General features: G+C 38.5%; 2 protein-coding genes across 6 annotated transcripts in view; one reads left to right on the forward strand and one right to left on the reverse strand.

Annotated features, from left to right (window-relative positions):
• frmd3 (FERM domain containing 3) overlaps window positions 1-9,015 on the reverse strand; it is a gene marked incomplete at both ends in the record, with an annotated part of 46,862 nt that extends 37,847 nt beyond the window's left edge. The window contains one exon of the mRNA XM_079250832.1: window positions 8,911-9,015. Within this exon, the coding sequence (XP_079106958.1) occupies window positions 8,911-9,015 (105 nt within the window). The remainder of the gene's footprint in view (window positions 1-8,910) is intronic.
• A 794-nt stretch (window positions 9,016-9,809) lies between these two features.
• LOC306764745 (putative gluconokinase) lies at window positions 9,810-22,173 on the forward strand. Of its 5 annotated transcripts, none has more exons than XM_079251975.1 (7): window positions 9,810-9,896; window positions 10,269-10,368; window positions 11,030-11,108; window positions 11,831-11,861; window positions 11,958-12,044; window positions 20,053-20,096; window positions 21,271-22,173. In XM_079251975.1, exons 3-7 carry the CDS (start codon window positions 11,071-11,073, stop codon window positions 21,662-21,664), a joined length of 594 nt encoding a protein of 197 aa, XP_079108101.1. In that variant the 5' UTR covers window positions 9,810-9,896; window positions 10,269-10,368; window positions 11,030-11,070; the 3' UTR covers window positions 21,665-22,173. The 5 variants fall into 5 exon arrangements, with proteins under 5 accessions (XP_079108101.1, XP_079108103.1, XP_079108105.1 ...); XM_079251977.1 differs by having other exon boundaries at window positions 9,822-9,891; XM_079251976.1 differs by having other exon boundaries at window positions 9,871-9,978.
• The last annotated feature ends 1,035 nt before the right edge of the window (window positions 22,174-23,208 follow it).

Below are 23,208 nucleotides of genomic sequence, written 5' to 3' on the forward strand. Positions count from 1 at the left end.
CAAAACAAATCCAACAACAAAAGCATAAACCAAAGCTGGCACCAACCAGCTACAATCACAAAAATGTTCACTAAGGAACAAACACCAAACAGTCAACCTCATGCACTGTCAGTGAATGAGTGGCAAGCTGTGGCACCGAGGCTCAAACACAGCTGCCCCAAACAAAGGTCTTTGACAGCCTTTATTCTGGTGCTCAGCAGAAGTTCCCGCCAATCAAAAGCATGTGGGCATGTGGGCGACCAATCAGCATCCAGCATATCAGTCTAAGGGCAGTGCCAGGAAGAAAACAAGGTGTATCCAATCTCCCAGGTGATGATGATTTGAATGGTGGTCAGCTAGATGACAGCCATGGGCCGTAACAATTAGTGTACAGTTGACTGTGATGCTTTTCAGTAGTTTAGCATCAGAATGCCAAATAAAGCAGTATGTACTGAGAACAAGAACACAACGGAAGGACTCTGACTTGACATTTCACACTTTTGTTACATCAAAGAACCACATTGGGTGACTTTATTGAACACACAAAATGCCTCCACATGTTACTCCAAGAAATCATAGAACCACATGGAGTTCTCCGCATTGTTCTTTAAAAAAACAGGCTACATCCCACACAGGTCATTGAGACCAGCTTTCGACATAAAAATAACTTTTAGCTGCTTTTAAGCAGTCTGGTAGCGGTAGGCACACTGAATCGCTTTGTCTCACTCCTTGTTAGGAGGAGTCTGTGGCTGTATTTGCTCCCTAACAGCCCCTGCTCATTATAGAGCAAGTGAGAAGGATTTTTCAGGATGGCCTGGATTATCTTCTTCATTTTACTCCCAGCCAATGTTTCCAGACTCTTTAGATGGAGATCAGCCACTGAACCAGTCTACCTTGCTTGTTTGTTCAGTTTGTTGGCATATCCAGCCTGAGTAGCACACCAGTGCAAATAAGAATTCTGAGTTTTGAGGACTGGTAAAATGCCTTTCGCAGCTTTGTGCGCTCACTGAATGAGATTAATCTTGTTAGGTAAAACAACTTGCATACGCTTCTCTATGGGGACAATTGTAGATTTTTAAGTATTTCCATGAGTGCCTGATAAAAAGTTAAGAGCAATCTAGTTGCCATATTGGCAAAATTCAGTCAAACTCCAAACCATCCTTAAGAAAAAAGAGAAAAAAAAAAAAGGCTGCATGACCGCTACAGTAAAATGTCCACACTTGGATTTACCAAGATAGAGGGGACTGCTTTCTTAAAATGATAAAACTGTGACTGCAGTCTGCATGACACAAGACTTTGTGCATGTTGATTTAAACCCTTTACTCCATTTTTGTCATTTTTTTTACATCAGCATACGATTTTCATGCAACTGACTTTTTTTTCTCACATGGTCATACAAAAGGTAAAACAAGACTACAAAAAAAAAAAAAAAAAAAAAAGTTTTATTGACTCCACATCTTATTCTTCGTCATTGACACCCCTTATAGTGGCTCTATGCCCCAGTATTAACAACAACATTTCTAAATCAATGACCGATTTGTAATATATATATAAATTATTTTTTTTTAAAGGAAAATTATAATTCTAAAAATTATATTTCTACTTACAAATTACCACCTCTGATTTTTTTTGTTGTTATTTATCATCAGTGTTTTTGTTATCCCCACAATCCTTAACTGGAACAAGTGGTTAAGGAAATGGACGGATAAAAGTTTTCATTATCACAGATTTAAGCAATGCTTATTCTCTGTGAGGTAATGTTCATGTGGCCACCTCTCAAATGATCTAACTTCTATTGAGCTTCATCTTATAATCCTGATATTATTATTATTAATCTGCTAATCCTCCACATCCCTGTCAGTGGTGACACGGTGACTGTGACCTTGTCCCAGAGTGGAGGAAGGGAAACCAATTACCTTATCACTACCTACCATGCTCCAGAGATGTTCTTCTACACACACTACATGAGCACAAAGGCATGCACAGATGAACACACTTCATATAAAGCAAGCCATGTGCACCTGCACGGATTGGGTTTCATGGCTGGGCAAACAGCCTAATTCACTTTGAGGTAGAGCTATAAATGATGATATATGGAGCGGGAGCAGTTTCTGTAATAATGAATCATCATCACTCTTACTCTGTATAACTGGACAGTAACTCATACTATGACAGGAGATTAAAAAAGTAAGATGATAACAGCATGACTGCAGATGCAGCACTGCTGTGGGTGCATGATATAACCGTTGCATGCATCTGCGTGCTTCACACACCACAGATAATGAAGATGTTGACATAATCACATAGAAACATAACATTCAGCTTCACAGATGGTGCATCTTACAGATATATTGTTTTTTGTTTTTTTAAAAAAATCAGTATGTTATAATTGCAGGATTACGTAAATACAGATGTGTTTGAACAGCTACTTGTGAAGATGTAGATGGAGAAGGCTGCTGTTTGTTTAAAACCCATTTCTGTAAATTCAAGAAATATATTCATGATAAAAATGTAATGTTTCTGGGGTAATTCTTGTTTCATTAGACATTTAATGTAAGCATGACCAAAGTGTGCAAAATATCATCTCTGAATGCGCAACACATCAAACCTTGAAGCAGGTGGGCTAGAGCCGGAAGTGACGACCCTTGTTTGTAACTTACAGTTCATACAGACTCACCAAAAATAGACAATAGAATATCTTAAGTTTTTTCTTAAATGTGACAATGAGTTACTGTTCTCTATTGGCCTCTACATTTATCAGATCTCAGCCTATTAGAGAACGTGCAGCCAACAAATCTGCAGCAACTGTTTGATGCTAAATTATCGTGTTAATATGGATGAAAAAATCTCTAGGAAATGTTTCCAGCACAATGTTGAGTCTATGGGGTGAAGAATTAAAGCAGATCTGAAAGCAAAAAGGGGGTCGAGCCCAGTAACAGCAGGATGTAACAGATATAGGACTGGTGTGTGTATTTAAGCAATAAATATTAAACAGTCCTGTGACTGACCTCTGGCCTCAGCTAAATATTTCCACCCTTTCATAAGCCACCATTTCTTCAGTCTTTCCCTTTTACCAGCACCCTGCTTATGTTTAAAATCCTCGCTTTCCTTGTTGATTTTTTGCTCTTTTCTCCGCCCTGTTTCCCATTTTAAAAAAACCTGCTGGCTCTGCCGGTCTCATCTCAAATTTCTTTCATGTTTTAATCTGCTTAATCTTTTTCCACAGCCACTCATCTCATTTCCTATCTGATTCTCTTCTGCACCCTGTTGATTTTCACCCTCATTCTCCCAGCTCAAGTATTACAACCAACCACAACAGCCTATATTTTGTCTATCAACCATCTAACTCGCTACAACCTTTGCATTTCTGTTGATGTGTCCTTCCCTCCCTTTTATCCTGCTGTATCATCTCTCGTTACTTCCTCTCAGTTTCAAGCACAAGTCAGAAAAGGGATTATTTCTCTTTAGTCATCTTCGGCAGAGCATCAAAGAGGCGCCAGCAAGTAGGATAAGAATAGAAAACTGGTGCTATTTATAACTTGCTTCAAAGAATGCCGACTTGCTGAAACAAGAGCACAGCTTTGCGCGCACACGCCAGACACGCAAAAAATATTCTATAGACCACCACCTCAGTCTCGCACACATACACATGCACGCCTCTTTTAGACCAAACAGCAGGCAGATGCAGTGACAAGTCATGCTGTCATCAGTATGCTAAATTGTAAGAAATTGGTATGATGACTCACTACATAATATGAAATCTACAGATTTCATTACACGCGTCTAAAAGTTTGAGTTATTGGAAATGTTTCCCATACATGCAATTATTTCCTGCCAAATACACTAAGTAAATGTCTGTAATTGCAGAACTTTGGTTCAGTGGCTGCCGTTACATATTTCATGTACAAACACACATATAAATGAGCCCTCACACACACACTCTAGGCATCGCTGACAGCTGACTGATGTTGGCTTCATGAAGTACAGTGATCTCCCTTAATAATACATGATGTGTCACAGAGAGGGGGGAAGGGAGTGAGAGAGAAGGAAGATATAGATAAGTGATGCATAAATAGAGAATGGAAAAAAGTGCTCAGAGGAGTACATGTGAATCTGAAAATGGATAAGTGGGGTTAAGAAAAAAAAGAGCAGGAGAAAGAGGAGGGGGAGATGTTGAAGGGGATGACAAGACAGATGGGAGAATGAGAGGAGAAAGGGAGTGATGACGGGAAGAACAGCTGAAAGTGGAGGAGGTCAAAGCATATTGATCCTGACGTGCATTTCCAGCAGCAGGTCTGATTTAACATGAGCACCGAACATGAGAGCAGCAAGCTGGACATGTTTAGCCCCATAGGGGCATAAACATTAAACACACACTGTGTACACACAGACACACGCCTTCTGTTCTACCTGCATTTTACCCTTATGTCAAGTTATTCTTAGTGTCAGAGTTAAAAAAAAAAAAAAAAAGAAGAAAAAAGCAAGAAAAACAAACAAAAATAACAAAAAAAGGGAAAATAATCCGACTCAGTTGTAGGCTGCTGTCATCTCGCATGAACCAGAATCACAATCATTTCAAAGGCATAATCTCCATCTAAATATGAACATAGTGAAGAAAAACAGCTCTGTTTGAACAACACTCAAATGTTTCCAGCTGTGATGAGAGAAAAAAGAAACTTTCCTCTTTCCTTCCTCACATTGCTTAGTTATGGCTCATACCACAAATAATGAATTTTATTTCAACCACTTGCAAACTTATTTTTTATCCCTTTTGATGAAACAATAAGTGTAAACGCTGTTTTTCTTTATAAATTTTTTACACTAAAGAAACAGTGCTGTTCTTTACTGCTTATGAAAATTTTGCACTTAAACTCAACAAGCAAGAAAAATGAAGAAAAAAGCCCAAAATTTTTCCATTTTTAAAATAGGTGTTCTCAGTAGCTTCGGCTGCTAAAACTGCTCCCTGAACAGAAGATAACTTGTTGAGGTCATTTAGCATCAGCATCTCTGAGGATTTTGTTCATTCTTCTGTTTGCCGTCTGATTTTTATTTGCACTGTGAGATTCACATCTGGCTTTGACTTGGCCTTTCCGAAACTCCTCACAGAGAGTTATCTGATTCTGAGCAAGCATGGTTGTTTGTCTCTGGGATTTTCTGAGGGTGTGCCCTGCCTATCACACTGTAGCATCATTTGTTTTGGACTTCTCTTGTGTTGGTTTTCGAACTGAGAGTAATCCTGTCTTAGAAGTAACATTTTTAAACTAATATATTGATAATGCCAGCTACTGAAGATTGACCACTAAGTTGAATTAAGCCTTATAGGAGGAACATGATCAGAGCAGAGCAACCATGTCCGCTTATGGTTATACTTTTAGGCAAGTCACAGTGGTTTGCTCTCTTAGTACCTAAAAGAATAAGTGAAAGCAAAACTTAAATTTAACACGGTGGAACAGGGGTTAGCAGTGTGGCCTCACAGCAAGAAGGTTGCTGGTTCAGTCCTCGGTTGGGCGGGGGGCTCAAACAGCGCCTTTTCTGTGTGGAATTCGCATGTTCTCCTCGAGTATGCGTGGGTTCTCTCCAGGTGTCCAAACACATGCATGTTAGGTTAATTGGTTCCTCTAAATTGCCTCTAGGAGTGAGTGTGAGCATGAATGGTTGTTTGTCTCTTGTTAGCCCTACGATGGACTGGCGACCTGTCCAGGGTGTACCCCGCCTTTCACCCAAAGATTGCTGGGAGAGTCTCCAGCTCCCCACAACCCTTAATTGGACCAAGCGATTTGGATAATTATGAATGAAAATTAGGTATCTATATTAAACTGAAGGGGAAATTAATTTGAATCTTGATGACACTCATGTATGTTATTCTACCTCCACCTTCTCAGTAAACACTTTTGCTGTTTGTACTTGAATGAACCCGTTTGTGGCAGTTTCATAGAAAGAAAAAACTATTTCCTTTTAGTGTCGCTTATTTAGTTATTTCTGTGTTTATGTAAAAAGTGCAAAAACATGTTTTCTCAGAATACAGATCACTTGATTAAATATTGTGAATTTTTTTATTTTGAGTAAAATAATTGTATGATTTCTGGAGATAACTTGACAAATTAAGTTATTTTCTCACATAAACAACCTTGTTATCTAAAGATATTGTCATCTCGATAACTGACAGATACAACAGGATTAAATAATAAATCATTTCAGACATATCCTTTGGTCACTTCAGGAGTTCTGATTGAATTTTATTTTTCATTGTAAGCACAGATACCTCATCTCCAGAGATGAGCCTATGACTTGCTTCAGCTCACACACACACACACACACACACACACACACACACACACACACACACACACACACACACACACACACACACACACACACACACACACACACATATACACGCACACAAGTACAAAAAACAATCTTCTTGGACATCTTTTAATCAGATGATATTTTGAAACACTGCTTTAATATATTACATTTAACAACATGTCTGATTCTGTTAAACTCACTTCATTTGAACTTTTGTTATATTCCTCTGAAAATAACAAATATAAGTGTATTTCTAAGTGTTTTTTTTAAAATACTTTTCTTTTTTTTTTTTTTTTAACAGATAGGCTTTTTTTTTTATTTCATATTCTCCTTTTTAGACTAAATTACATATTTTGGTGTTATCAGTGATCCACAATTTCCACATAATTTCATAATTTTTTAAAGGCCTCAGGATGATCCATGCAGTGTCACACATTGTGCTAATACACCTGTGTTTATTCAGTATGAACTGGCGCCTCAGGGGAACATTACCAGAAATCAGGGCACCTCAGACTTACATGAAGGAAACTGTCTACACTATGACTTGTACTCATAGGCAGAATTTGTGCTCAAATTACAGATGTAATTCTTAGGATTTTATGTGCTAACTCCAATGCTGCCACTGGCATCTTACCCTGACCTACATATTCAGTAAAATGGAAAGTAGAAAACAAGACAGACAGAAGGTGGAACTGCAGGTAGAAAAAAATTATCAGACAGGGTTTGAGTTGAAAGTTTTTATGCAGTGGAAAGAGGAACGCGCCATTGTTGAGCAGCAGAAGTGTAGCATGAGGAGCACAGGATGTCATGAAATATGTAGGAAGGAGAAGCTCGGCACCGGAACACAAAGCCATTAAAGAAAGGCCAGGAAAAATGCAGTCAGCTAGAAACACTAAAGTCCATTCCCTTATCGTTCAAAGTAATGCAAGATGTTGCCATGGTCCTAGAGGCTTGTATTTAAGCAAGTCTGTGAAAAAAAAAACCTACACTTTAATGCTGCCTGACGTGCATATACAGCACTTTGCGCTTTCACATGGACAAGCATGCAGCTTTGCGCTGAACACAACTGCACGGACACCGTCTGTATCACTCTGTGGTTCAACCTCCTCTCTTTGGGAATATAACAGTGTTTTGTAAATCATTGATTGGGTACATGCTGAGCACCAGTGAGACAGTTAGTCTGACATGCAGACATGTCTTTGAGGGTCAAACAAAAGGTCTGAAACAGTGGACAACTTTAACTGCAGGTGGCTTAGGGCAAGATGAGGTGTATTTGTTGTCTGCAATTCTGTTCAACTTGCTGGTTTATCAACCAGCTGCTGCTGCTGCTGCTGCTGCTTCTATGAAGGGATTTATTGAATGCTGAAATTTAAGACACCAGAATTTGAAAGAATCAAGTCAGAAATACAGTGGCCTGGAATTCAAATGTTTTTTTTAACATTTAAATATTGCCATTGTTTCAAATGTGTGCTCTACAACTATGTGTTGGCAGATTAAAAGGATTTTACTTTTATTTCTCTTGCAGGAGCAGTAGTTTCGGGCTGAATAAACTAAGGAACCAGATAAGATCTTTATGTTTATGCCAAAGATTTATGATTTACTTTTTTCAAGCAGCTCAAAAAAAATCTAACATTAGATCGGAAATGAGAATGTATCTCTCTTCTTGTCTCCAGTCAGCTGGATTGCAGCTTTAAGTGGCAATTAATGCATCTGCTATCCATTCAAGTGAATGCCTAAACAGAAAGCCAAGGTTTCATCTCTGGTTCTAAACATTTGTCTACAGTTTTATTATTCCAACAACAAACCATGCCATTAGCCACACCTACATCAATCTCTTTGAACTGGAAAAAAATAAGGAAGAAGAATGGAAAATGTATGTATTACACAAGTTACCTCATGTTGTTTTTCTTGCATTAAAGAGTTTGGAATAACAAACAAACATATAATGTATTTCTGCAGATCTTTTCTGCCCCTGTATAAACTAATTCAATTTGCCACAATTCAGAGTTAACATAAAAATTATGTAACTCTGGTTAAATTCAAACAATTTCTAAACCTAGAACATGTGTCAAAATCACAGGCCACTATAGTCACTTTTTTTTTTAGCTCCTTGTGGCGCTTGGTGTAAAAGAACATGTATCATTACATCTATTGTCAAACAACTGCAGTGAAACCACACAAATAAGCTCTGCCACTTACTGTCCCACTCACTCAGCTTCAAATGAGTGATTGTAAGCAGTATCTTAACCTGCTATCATCATCACCACCACCACCACGCCCATGGGGGTCAGTTATCTCCTACTATAGTGAATCTAAGTTCATCCTAAACTTCTCTTCATGTGACTCACATTTAGATCACCGAGCAGAAATCCTGCTTGGTACAAAGCAGGGGTTTCTACAGTAAATGACACTGGCACAGAAACTGGGAGAACAATGCATTCAAATGGTCTTTATCCGCAAGCAAGATGATATGACCAGAATAATAAACAACGTGGGGTTGTAACAGCCTTAAATTGCAAGCTGAATTCACCATCAGTGCCTAGAAAATTAAAATAAGTATTATTTATTTCCACGTGAGCAATGGGCTAATCACAGAGCGCCATACATCAGGTTGTCTTCTACCTGAATGCTGCAGGAGATTTCGGAGTCGTCCAGTAACCGGATCGTGCACAGGATCTCCTGGTCCAAAGAACGGATGCTGGGGCTGCGAAACCGGAGCATTTTCATCCTTGTGTCGGTTCGGTTTCAGCTCCTCATGTCAGCGGCTTCAAACACAGACCAGTCGCAGACGTAACAACACCGAGGACTCACGCATACGTACGCAAAGCATGTGCCCGTGGGGTACTGTCACCCCTTGAGACGCCCTTGGAAATGAATGGGAAATGGAGCGGTGGATGGATGGATGAGAGAATGGATGAATGCGACGGAGCAGGAGGGAGGAAGAGGGCTTGCATCCGTCTGTTGCCTGCTCACTGATGAATCTGATGTACGAAGGATGGATTTTACCTCTTCTCTCTCACCGTGTGACTCAACCCCATTTTACGTGTCTTCATCACATTTCAGCAACCCCACTTTGCTTGTGTTTGTGTTTGGAGATGCTGGTGAATGGAAATCACTTGTGGAACTGCTTTCCTTTGGCAATAAGTTTACGCTTTTACATCCTTGGTACAAAAATGCACACTCACATACTCTTAGTGCTATATTTTACACAACTTTAATAGTTTATTTCATTTTTCTGCAAGCTATCGGCTGAAAGTGCTTCACTATTGACTAAAATAAGGAAAATTAAATTTTTCTTGTAGTAGCCTATTTAGAACCCGTTATAAAAATTTTCACCAAATAACAAAGTGACGACGACTTCTTTGCACAAAATTCATTTAAACTGAGATGGTCTAATTTTCCTCTGTAAAAACGTGGAAAAAGCATTTCGATGCACGCAGAGACTGCTCTGACGTAAGTCACGTCATGCTGTCCCTTTAATTGTCAACGTGGGCGACGTGCGTCATCACGTAACATAACAAGTTACGGCTATGGTCCATGCTGTGGAAGCAGCAGCGTGATGTGTTTAATTTGTCGCCTGTCATGAACGCTGCTAGCAAGCCTGTAAGGTTAATACAAATTATAATGAGTAAAGTGTGCTTGTTGGTCGCAGGAATTTGACATGAATGTAAAGTATAGCACATAATACAGGTATTTACGACGAACAGGAACTGTAAACAGCATTATAAAGCGCGATGTACAGTCTCAGTTTTACATTGTTCAGAGGGGATTATTGCAGTAACAATGATTTTTTTGTGTAAATATTTTACCGAGTCAACGGGATTCTGCCGGATGACCGTAATCTTTGGGGTCAAGGGTCCTCTGTGTTCAGGAAGGCCACCCTGATCACAGACTGCTTGTGTAGTGCAGAGAGAGGAGTTTGACATGGTTTTGCTGTTTCCCATCATTAACTATACAGGAAGGTTTTGTTTTGTGTTCAGATGAGGAAGTTGTGCCATGTTACAATACTGAAAGTGAGAATGGATTCGATGAGTGAGCAGTAAACAAGAGATACGGAGATAGCACCTGCTTTCTGTTCTGGTAGGCAATACTCAGAGTAACATCTATACAATACACATTTAACACTACAGCTGTATGTGCTCTGTAAGTTTAAGTAGGTTTTTACTGGGAATAGTTTTCTAAATTTAAATGAACTTCAGAATAGCATTTTCAATTTTAAAAAAAAAGTACACTATTACTTTATGTATGCAGGGAATTAATTGGTTTAATTAGTCAAATGCTGTAATTCGGACAGTCTCATGTAAGTCAACCAAATGATGTATAGAAAGAAAGAAATCCAGGGAAATATTAATTACTTGCAGACCTCTTTTACAACTGTGTAAAGCAAGTTAATCTGTATAGCACAGTTCAACAACAGGGTGATTCAAAGTGGTTTGCAAACTCAATAAAATATTAGCGTTAGCTTGTATTTTATATTAACCTGTTACATGCTAATAACATTGTTTCATCAATCTCATCTATGTTACCTATATGTGGTGGCAGTCCCAGATGTGATTTTTTCTTTGTTGAATACCAGAACTGTATTTTTGTGTTGTGTTTTTTAGATCATATGGAGTTATAGAACATTTCTAATACACTTTTGCTTGTTATGGAGGTTTTTTTTAATTTATTTTGTGGTATTTATGAGCAATGTGAACTCACGGTTACAGCAGATTTTATTTTCTTTTGTATTCCATTTCAGCACAGGTTCAGCCCTGAGGTGTGTGAATATCCACAGGCAGGATGATCTACATCATAATGGGAGTATCTGGCTGTGGAAAGTATGCATACTCTGTTTATGAGGCTGACTGACTGGAGTGACTCCACCATAGCTAAGTTTTTAGTTTTTGTTAGTCAAATAGGTTCAGTGTCCCACAGTGTAGTCGGGAAGGTATTACTACCTATGTACAACTTTAGCTGATCATTTCAAATGATTTATTCTGTGTACATCTGCTTTCATTGAATTGTCTTTCTTAAACACATAGTCATCTGTATTTTAACATTCACTGCTGCTCAAACGTTTATGATCATAGTCCCATTAAATCAAATGGGGAAAATGATCCAAAACGTCTGAGTGGTAGAGTAATAGCAAAATTTGATGAACTGATTTTTTAAGGCTTAAAGGTTTTTATATTTCTTATTTTAAATGAGCTATTTTGTCGTCGCTGATTATTTATTGATGCCCCATTGCACAAGAGGTTAGATGAGACTGGTGTCTGTTTCAAATTTCTTGAGGAAGCACAGTTCTGTAAGGATGTCATTTAACACCAAAAGAGTTTTTTTTTTCTTTTTTTTTTTTTACATATAACTAAATAGGCGTTGATTCCTCACATAAAGCACTTTTGTTCTGAAATGTGACTGAAAAAATTGTTAATTCATTTAAATTCATATTTACAATATTTGTTAGGATTTAACAAAATCATGACAAATTTCTCTGCCCTTTGGTTTAATTCTTTTAATCTGTCAGTTTTGTTTGCTTCTCTCTGACTTTTTTGTTGTCCAGAAGCAGTTTAGGGATGTTCTTGTCTGAAAAGGTAAATTGACCCAACCAGAGCCTTTCCTACACACTATCATGTCTCTACATGGCATTTGACTTGATACTAAACTATCCATGTATGTTACCCATTTAGCTGGGCTGGCCCTTTCATGAAGGCGATAACTATCATCCATGGGAGAACATCGAGAAGATGGCTCACGGTGAAGCACTCACAGACAAGGTCAGCCCAGGAGTGTATGTTTATGTGTTTTAAATTGTATTGTTACATTTTTTAGGCCTAAAAAACTTGAGTCTTTAGCCGTTTCACATGTAAAAATATTGGATTTGAGGTGGTTTAAGACTTGGTTTTAGGTGAAGGCTGGAATTAGATTAAAGTTAGAGGACAGTTAATGCAAAGTGTCACTGATGGGTCCACTCAAAGATACGATTAGTAAGATGTGTCTCTGCTTCCCGAGAGTTGTTTTGTCAGCTCCAGGTGCATGTCAGTCATTCATAGATTATTCTCTCAGACTTGCAGCAACACAAAACTCAACACGTAGCTGGAGGAAGCTTTACTAGAGCAGACGAGGTCCGCAGTAAGGCTGGATACTCAGCTTTTGGTCTCAGCCCACAGTTCTCTTGTATGGTTGAGTCATTTATTTGCTGTTTGTTCAATATTTATCTTTTTCCCGTCCTCACTGACTTTTTTAAATCACGAAAGACCTCCAAACAATTACATGGCTGCCTGCCAAAGTTGAGTGTACAAGCCTAGAGGCAGAGATGCTCCTGCCAGCATTTGGCAGCAGAATCCTGGTAGCTGTGTTTGGTGGCTAACAATAAACCTCCCACTCAGATTTTTACTCCTCATGATTAGCAGAAAAACTAGGGAACCTGCTCTTCCCAACTCTGGCATATTTTAGAAACAGTCAATGGTTGGCACTTTCAGAAATATAAATACAGGATTACTGTCATGTTGTGGGAAATATCCACATCATGCTAATATTTGAGTTGGCAGAGTGAGGGTTGGCATCGCCAAAGAGGATGCAAGTACTTAGAAGCCTGGATGTAAGACAATGAACACTTTCCAATAGTGTGTAAAGTAAAGTAGGTCTGATTCTGTTTCTGATCATCCTAATTAAGATTTGGGAATTACCTCTATTTGTTTTCTGACTGGTTTCTTCCCGTTCAAAAATAACAAAAATTGCTCTTTTTTAAAATGTTTTAGTTAATTTAAGCGTTTTTTGGGAAGAGATGAGGAATGACATGCAGTAAAGGTCAGTGGGGGATGTGGACTGGAGAAGATAGGTTCACAGTCAGCACTTTAACTCTGTGGGCATCCGAGCACATTCTGGAAATTTCCTTAAAAAGTTACGATCTCAATCTTTTCACTACATTAAATTCAAATTAAAAAGAATTTTTTAATTTGATACCAGCAAAACACAAAAAGAATTGCAGATTGATGTCCTTTAATTGGACTTGAGTCATTGTTTGGGAACTGAAATTACTAATAGTTGCAAATTAACCAATTTTTGCTGAAAGAAACGATAAAATGTCTGTGGTTGGCTTTCTGATTGCCTTCTTCATGATGCTACCCACATTTTCAGTATTTTATTTGGCCTTTCCAACACACACTGTGAGTCTAAAGCCACGCAGTTGCAAGTCAAGCAGAATGAGGTCTGGTGTTGTTTCAAGGTTAAAGGTTGCTGTATTAAAACCCATGGCAGATTGGTTTTGCAGAAACATTTGGTATTCCACAGCGAAACACACACAGATTGAACCTGATAGACAGGTACTTGATCAGGTGAAAACTAAAAAAAACAAAAGTGCTCAGTGTTTTATCATCGTCTGATATCAGGAAGGATAAGTAAAAATATCAAATAATAAGATCGGGAGAGATAAAAATTTCACAAAAACTATAGATGTTGTTGGGTCTTCCGGTGGCCGTTCCCAGACATGCACGCATAAGAACTGAGCTCCGGCACTAGCCTTCGATTTCCCCCAGACTCGAGAATTAAATCCTGCAAAAATAGTGTTAACCCGCAGCAGTAATGAGTGGGGATAAAACTAAGAAAGCAAAATACGGCAGTGAAATGGAAAAAGAAGCGTCGGCTAACACAACGGAGCTAACATCAGAGCAACATGGCGACCACGCGGTTAGCCTAGATCTGATCCGAGGTGCCATGAGCGAGGTCATGACTGCTGAAATGGCCACTCTCCGAGCTGAGTTAAAGACTGACTTGCAAGATTTTCGCTCAGCATTTCATGAGGATATGAAAAGACAAATGGACGAGTTCACTAAAGAGGTACATCTAAAGTTGCAGGAGTCCGCTAAGCGAGTGGATCACGCTGAGGCACGCATGAAACAGATCGAGGATAACATGGCGGAAACTGAGCGATGGGATATTGGAGTGAACGATGCACTTATTCAGCTGATGCAAAGCCAACATAAACTGCAAGAGAAGGTCTCCGAGATGGAGGGGCGTGCCAGGCGCAACAATATCCGGATCTACGGCGTGGCGGAGGACTCGGAGGGCACATCTATGATTGCCTTTATTGAAAATCTGATTAAAAGAGAATTTGAGAACGACCTGGGCCAGGATTATAATATCGGCATTGAACGCACCCACCGGGCGTTAGGTTTGAAGCCCCCCGTGACACTCCCCCCTCGGTCTATAGTCGTCTACTTCCTCCTCTTCCTCCTGCATGGAAGAGGCCAATACACATCAACAACAAGCAAGTGTACTTCGATCATGACTATGCATTGGATGTGCAGAAGAGAAGAAAAGAATACATCCCTATCAAAAGAGCACTGAAGGCTAAGGGGATACGTTTCCAGACCCCACTCAGCAAGATGCGCGTTTTCTTTGACTCTGGAAGCATCCTCTACAATAGTGCCACTCAAGCTGCGGATGACCTGCAGAAAAGAGGCATCGCCGTGGACCGGATCACCATCGTGAAGACCAGCACCGCACAGGCCATGACTGAGGAGACGCTGAAGCAACTCCTGCCGTGGGAGATGCAGACTACACACCGCGAGAATTTCCACAAAAGTGTCCGAGAGAGGTTGAATCAGTTCCGCAGGACACCAGAAGATTCAACAGAAGATTCCTAAATACTGAACTGAAGAACCATACTGCGGTGAGAAATTTCCAGAACTATTCACACCTCAGGTATAATGACGTAACCCGTTTTAATTCATTATCGTTAACGGGCTAGTGCCTCTATTCTCAGATTGGAGGTCTCCATTTTTTTGTATCCCTGTTTACCCATTTTTCTTTTTTATTTTCTTTTTTCTCTCTGACATTTACCCAAACGAGGGGCCCCACCTTGTGGCCTGCCCCCTCACCTTCGTAGGACAATATTGCATCCTCCGTAGTGGAAACCCAGTTCTGTGTTCTATTGTTTTTTTGTTCAATGAGTTCATGTTTTAATGTTGTTATTTTGAGGTCAGGGGTGAAATTTAGGTCTCAATTGTTTACTTATGTCTTTTAAGAAATATAACGTACTGTCATTAAATATTAATGGGTTAAATAATCCTATTAAAAGGAGCAAATTGGTTGTAAAAATGAAAAAAGAAAAAGTAGATATAGCATACTGGCAGGAAACTCATCTGTCTAACATGGAACACGACAAACTAAAAAGAATGGGGTTCAAAAATACTTATTACTCGTCTCATAGAAGTGGAAAAAAAACGAGGAGTGGCTATCTTAATTTCAAACAGAGTCAAATTTGAATTCATATCTGAATTAAGGGATAATGAAGGTAGATTTATACTAGTGAAATGTAAAATTGACCAAAAAGATGCTACGTTGTTGAACGTGTACGCACCACCCGGGAGCAGTATGGGTTTCTACAAAAAGGTGTTTGATCTCATTATCACAGAATCTCATGGGTGTTTGATTTGTGCAGGAGATTTTAATCTGTTATTAAATCCACAACTAGATACTACAAATACAGGAAGAAAGCGTACTCCTATAGAAAAACGTGTAAACAAAATGCTTTTAGACTTAGGCCTTATGGATGTGTGGAAGTCTGTGCATGGATCAGTCCCAGGATTCACATTTTATTCTGCACGCCACTCCCTCCACTCAAGGATAGATTATATTTTAATGTATAAAACTGATCTAAACAGAATAAAAGAATGCAGACTTGGTCAAAGAGACTTCTCTGACCATTCTGGAATTTACTTAAGTCTTCATTTGGATGCCAGACATAGAAACACGTTATGGAGATTAAACACTGGTATGCTAAATGATACAGCGTTTATACAGACAATGACAACAGAATTAAACCTGTATCTACAGGACAACAACAATGGGGAGACAAACCCTAGCATTGTATGGGATGCAGCTAAAGCTGTTCTTCGCGGGAAAATAATTGCTAAATCTGCCAGGCTTAAAAAACAAAAAACTTTAGAAATGTCCCAATTGCAGGAAAGACTGAAACTTTTGGAGGAAAGGTACCTGAAAGAAAAAAGTTCCACAGTGGAACTTCAAATGAGACAGATTAAACAAGAAATAGATAGAATATTAGGTGAAGCAGTTGAAAAAAATATACGGTACATGAAGCAGAGATATTACGAGGTGGGGCCTAAAACATCTAAACTCCTAGCATGGAAGCTCAGAAAACAACGAGCTGAAAATTCAATTCATAAAATAAAAGACCCTGAAAGCCGTAAGATTGTAACTGACCCAGATAGTATTCAAAAATCATTTGAAACATATTATAAAACTTTATATAGTCAACCTGTTTTGGCTGACAAAAATATAATAAAAACCTTTTTGGATTCTTTGGACCTCCCCTCACTTGGCAGAGATGCAAATATAATAAATTAATGTCATTAATAACACGTCAAGAAATTGATAAAGCCATTTGAAGTCTCAAACCGAGTAAATCTCCTGGTACGGACGGGTTCCCACCTGAATGGTACAAGAAAATGAGAGAGGGCCTAATACCCCAACTCGAGACCAGTTTTAATTATATTTTGAAAGGTGGCTCTGTACCCCCATCTTGGAAAGAGGCCTTCATATCTGTGATTCCAAAAGAGGGAAAAGATAAAACTGACTGTAAATCATATCGACCAATAAGTGTTCTAAACACTGATTACAAATTGTACACAACTATTCTGGTGAGACGAATGGACACAGTGATGCCCTCACTGATTGATGAAGACCAAACAGGTTTTCTAAAAAACAGACAAACCCAGGACAATATTAGGAGAACTCTCCACATTATTGAACAGATTCAAAACAGAAAATTAAATGCTATGGTTCTTAGTCTTGACGCTGAAAAAGCTTTTGATTCGGGCCGGTGGGACTTTCTATATTTAGCAATGGAAAGATTTGGATTCTGCAGTGATTTTATAAAATGTATTCAGGTGCTTTACACCTCCCCCAGTGCTAGAATCAAAATAAACGGAAGCCTATCCAATCCCATACAGCTACAGCGCGGGTGTAGACAAGGGTGCCCTGGAAGCCCAAACTTATTTAATTTATTTATAGAACCTTTAGCACAAGCGATACGCCAGGAGACCCTATTAAAAGGTATTCAAATAGGTGGTAAGGAATACAAAGTCTGTTTATACGCAGACGATGTACTGATTACCATTACAGAGCCCAGCTCTGGTTTACCAGTCCTAATGAAAATGTTACAATTATATGGTTCATATTCTGGGTATTCCCTTAACATTCATAAAACGCAGATCATGACATTTAATTTTCATCCTGAACAGGAGTTAGTGTCGAAGTATAATTTTAACTGGTACTCTGATTATATAAAATATTTGGGTGTGTGTTTACCTAAAGATTTGTCACAACTGTATGATAAGAACTATAACACTGCTACTAAAAAAAAGATCAGTGACCTCGACAGCTGGAGCCTGCTTCCCCTTGACATTGGCAACAGAATACAGGCAGTCAAGATGAACATACTTCCTAAACTATTATATCTTTTTTTGTCTTTGCCAATACCCATCTCTGATAAACAGTTTAGGGAATGGAATAAACACATTTCAAGGTTTGTTTGGCTTAAAAAGAGACCAAGAGTCAAATTTTGCACATTGCAGTTGCCGAGGGAAAGAGGGGGGCAGGCCCTACCCTCTTTACGAGACTATTATGTATCATCACAGTTGAGGCCACTGGTCTGTTGTTGTAACCCATCTTATGATGCGAAATGGAAGGTAATTGAGTCGTCTCTATCTAATGTGCCAATTCAGTCAAGATTAGGCCATATTACTGCTGAAAGTGGAAACTATTTGACAACCAGCCAATGGATTAATTTGACACTTAAAATTTGGAAGTCAGAGGTAAAAAAATTGAAACTCCAGGAGGAGGTTAAAATTCTTAGATGGCCAGCATACGATCCTGACTTCTTACCTGCTTTACAAGATACCAGATTTAAACATTGGACATTATATGGCCTAACTGCTGTTTGCACAGTATACAAGAAAGCAAATCTGATGTCTTTTGATGCTTTATGTGAGTTGTACGGTTTGGAAAAACACGATTTTTTTAGATACTTACAGCTTCGCAATTATATTACTAAAAGAATACAGAATACCACTGTTGAAGAGTTTTCATTATTTGTTAACATCTTTATCAGTGCATATAAATCAGCAAGTCTCAAAAGTCTTATTAGTAAGCTATACCGTAGTTTGATCATACTTAAAACAGATTCAACAACTTACATAAAGCAAAAATGGGAAAAAGAAATGCATACTGCAATTACAGAGGACTGTGGACGGGGGCTTGGGAGATTCAGTTTTCATCCACCAACTCCAACACTTGGAGGGTTTTTTGTTGGAAAACACTTATTCGCTTTTTTATTACACCTAAACAAAAATCTAAGTTTAGTATGGGCTCTGCACACTGTTGGAGGGAATGTGGCGAAACAGCAGCGGACCACGGGCATATATTTTGGTTATGTCCAGTTATTCAACCCTTCTGGGCAGAGGTGACAAATGTAAAAGTGCTAGGTTATAACGTCAGCTGCTCTTTCACACTACTATACCTTGGATGTAGTCCAGATGAGCTGACTACAGATGATATGTATCTCCTCAAAATCCTGTCCACATCAGCAAAGAAGGCTATCACAAAATGCTGGCTAAAGAAACAGCCTCCTACAATGAGACTCTTTATTTCCATCGTTGAAAACATTAAAGTTATGGAACTCATGACTTATACTTTGCGCCTTCAACAAGACCTAGGAACAAGACGCTGGAGAAAATGGCTGAACTATGACAGTACCTAAAACAAAAAAAAAGGGTTAATCTTATGTAAACATTTTTTTTTTGTACGTGCCAATTATTGTATTAGATACCCCCTGACCTCTTCTGTGTTTTGTTTTTCATAAATTAAAATGTTTACAAATAAAAAGTTACCAAAAAAAAAAAAAAAAAAAAAAAGCTATAGATGTTTTCTATTTATATTTCAAATAGAAAACATTTGCCGATTTCTTAAGCAGTGGTGTGTCAAAAGTTAAAGATACCAAGAATCCAATCAGGATATGGCAAGTTTGGTCCTCGAGAGCCACAGTCCTGCACGTTTTAGATGTTTCCCTGTTTCAGCACACCTGATTCAAACAAATAAGTCACTGAGAACAGCTTGATAAGCTGTTGGATATATTTGAGTTGAATTAGACTTGTTAAAACATTTCAAACTTGCAGGACTACACACTGATGTTTAAAGACTAAACTTCTTTAAAGTATTGTACTGAAAAATATGTTTTTGGAACTTACTGAAGGTTTTTTTCTAACAGAGTCTGATGCATGTTGGAGAATTCCTTGGAAAAACTAACATTTTGGTGGATGCTTTTTTATACCCTATTCTGGCACCTTTGCCAGTCGATGATTGTAGAATATGTCCAAATAATGTCATTTGCAAACTTTATAAACATTGTCTGTTTTTTATTTTTGTTTTGTGTCTTTTCCAACAATGTTTAGGTGTGTTTGTTTTTCTAAATACAGTTAAGTTTGTTGTGGAGAGAAAAAGAGCTTTTTCTCCCTTAATTTTGTCTAATAAATGAAACTTTAACAAAAAATAAGAAATTGCAGATTTAAGTTGATATTACTTTCTAGAAAATGTCTCTGGAAATTGAAAATGTGTATATGTAAACCATATTCTTACAATATGATATCTGTTTGCAGGTACAGATATCCTGAGCAGTCCATTCAAAGATTAATTTCAGACTTAATGTGTTGTGAAACAAATTGGCTGCAGCACACAGTTATTTTATTCTTTGCCTTTTTTCAGGACCGATTGCCTTGGCTTCTTAAACTGCATGAAGTTATTGAGAGGTGAGGATCAACCTACATCAGGGGTGTCCAGCTCCAGTCCTTGAAGGCAACAATCCTGCATGTTGTTCATGCATCCCGGTTCCAACACACTTCCTCAAATTATTCAGTCATTTTGCAGAACCTCACAGGTTGCTGAGGCTATTTAAGACATAAAGTTGACTTTATTTTACGATTTTATTACTTTTCTTTATTTATTTAATGTGAGCCAGGTATGTTGGAGCAAGAATATATCAAAAACCTGCAGGACAGCAGCCTTTAAAGACCGACTTTGGACACTCCTGACCTACATGAAACATAATCACAGATGCTTTCATGTCTGCATGACTTCAGCAGACATCTAACACTGATTTATTTCCTGGAGACTTAATATAACCATCATCCTGACAATCCTTCTTCCCCTCAATTCTGCAGAGGTGGGGTACCTCTTTTCTTTTAGGGATCAAGACTTGGGGATAACTTTGTCATCCTGATTGTTTCTATTTTCTGAGGTTGAAGGATTTGACAACCACTACTCAGTGAAAGAACCTTATGTTATTGGGGTACCTTAGTTTTCTAAATAAATAGGCAGACTAAGGTAAAGAATTGGGTCTGTCCCGTCTATTTAAAAACTACATGCACAGATACACACCCTCAGGAAAACTATATTGTTAGATGATCGAAGACAGGCTCAGAGTCTGATGTAGCTGAAGAGCAGAGCAGTGACAGAAAATATGCAGGCGTAAAATTCTTTAAAAGGATAAAAAAAAACAAAAAAAAAAAAACATCAAAAAGGTTTTGAAAACTGTGATGAAAAAAAGTGAGGCGGGAAAAGTAGTTTGGGTGAGAGAGATTTAGTGAGTGAGCGAGTGGAGAAGAGGTATGGGAGATCTGAAAAAGTGTGCCGTTTCTTAGAGCATCACCAGCAACATCAAAGAGTGCTTTTCTTATCTCCTCTACACTCGCATACACTGATTTTATTTTCCTTGGCTGCTCATCCATGTCTTGTTCTTTTTCTCTTCACTTATTTTTTTTTTTTTTAGCTGTTTGAGACTAAAGTTGACGGAAAACTTTAGTTTCTTCCTTCATTTTTCTTTCTTTTTCTTTTTTACTAAATTTTCTCAATATTTTTTGCAACATATCAAGATCACTGTTTTTGGCTGAAATCTATGTGCATGTATATGTTTTCCAATCACAGAGAAAGAAGTTCAGGCTCCGATGCTTTTTTGGCATGCTCTGCTCTGAAGCGCCAGTACAGACAGATCCTCCTCTACGGCTCCACGGCTCTCTCCGATTCTTCCTCGGACTCACATCGAGACATCTTGCCCCCGACTCTTCCTGACGTCTTTTTCCTCTACCTGCATGGTGACTATGATCTGATTTACCAAAGGATGGTGGCCCGGAAGGGACATTACATGGGAGCAGATCTGTTGCGTTCCCAGTTTGATGTTTTAGAGCCTCCATCAGATGAGGAGAATGTGTTATCACTGGACATCAGGAGGGGCATCACTGACATGGCCGGGGAGGTTCAGAGGCACATTGTCAGCCAGAAGCCAACTTCAGGAATGAACACCAGTGAAGCAGCAGACTGAGACAGAAGCTGTAATTGCCTGGTTTTTAAGTGTTTTCTCCAAGAATGGTTGGTAGTTGTCCAAACTGCATTGGCCTTTGGTAATCCCCCAGTTTTTGCTGCAGTGCCTAAAAGAGATTGGTATCAGTGTTTCAGAGTGAAGTGTTTTGAAAAGTGCTGTTCATACAGCAAATGATGCTCATATAATTCTTTACCTATCTTCAAGTCCCTACAGGAATAATTCTTAGTTTTGTTTGTGTGACCAGCTACTTAAATTGCCATTAAACTTATACAAGTTTTTTTTTTTTAAAGTGCATTTGCACACGAAGGACATTCTGGCCTTTCTGTGCGGTGAGTTTGTCAGGATAAGTTACACTGATTGGCTCTCCTGTCTGGTCCTTACAGGGCAAAATGTTATTTCTCAGGTCCCAGTAGGCATCAGGCTAAAGGTGTGACAAAGTTTTGGGGGGGGGTTTTTTGGCCTATTTTTCATGGTTGTTTTTTATCAAACTGCGCTGGAAAACATTTGGAATAAATATCAAGCAACTCGGCGTGTGTGTTCATGTTTATGTCGAACAACCTTAATACTGACATGAAAAAGCACCAGCCAACTTTACTGTGGTTTCAAACATTAGAATTTTAAATACATTAAGTCACTGATGGGATTAACACTTCCCTCTTCTTGCGACCAGGCAACCCAGACCAGGTAAAAGCTTTATAATCTCTGTTTCCCTAACTGATGGCCTCTTTTGTTGTTGTTTTGCAGACTGACACACAAACCTTCGCTCACATACTGAAGAGCTGTTTTCATGGCGTGATTCATCTTCAAACCTCAACCCGAATATTTTTGGAGCTTCTAATCCAGAAAACCCCCACAGCTACTCCTATATCTCACACATCCAGCTGCACACGCGCTCCTGCACACACACACACACACACACACACGCACGCTGCTGAAGATCAAAACTCTTTTAGTCTGGTGGCAACAGACAGATGCACACATGTTGTCAAGCAAATGATATGTTCACGTTCTCTGTCAGGTCCCAAATCATGCATGCAGGGCAAAGAGTAATCTGACATACAGAATTTACTTTGGTTAATGAATAATCAGTTAACTTCGTCACATGCTAAATTTGTTGGTTGGTCATGTTTTCTATACAGTGTCACAGTAAAGATACTTGGTGATATTTTACACTAAATGTAATTAGTATGAGAATAACTTGTGTTCTCATATTCAATTGATTTATTGCAAACAAGAAGAACAAATGTTCATGAAGTAGTGATGATTAACTGCCCCCTAGTGTTTGTTTCAGCTTCGTACACAGTCAGACATTAAAGCTTTGAGTCTCTACTTAGGAAGGATTTGAGGGCAACAGTGCAGTAATATGTTCATATAAAGTAGACAGTTATGTAAACGTATTAATGGAAAAGCTTGCACACCTTGAATTGTGGCATATGTATGTATGTATGTATGTATGTGTGTGTGTATATATATATATATATATATATATATATATATATATATATATATATATATATATATATACATACACTTCTCAAAAAAAT

The sequence above is a fragment of the Telmatherina bonti genome, assembly GCF_933228915.1.
Source record: "Telmatherina bonti genome assembly, chromosome: 13".
Taxonomy (NCBI): Eukaryota; Metazoa; Chordata; class Actinopteri; order Atheriniformes; family Telmatherinidae; genus Telmatherina; species Telmatherina bonti.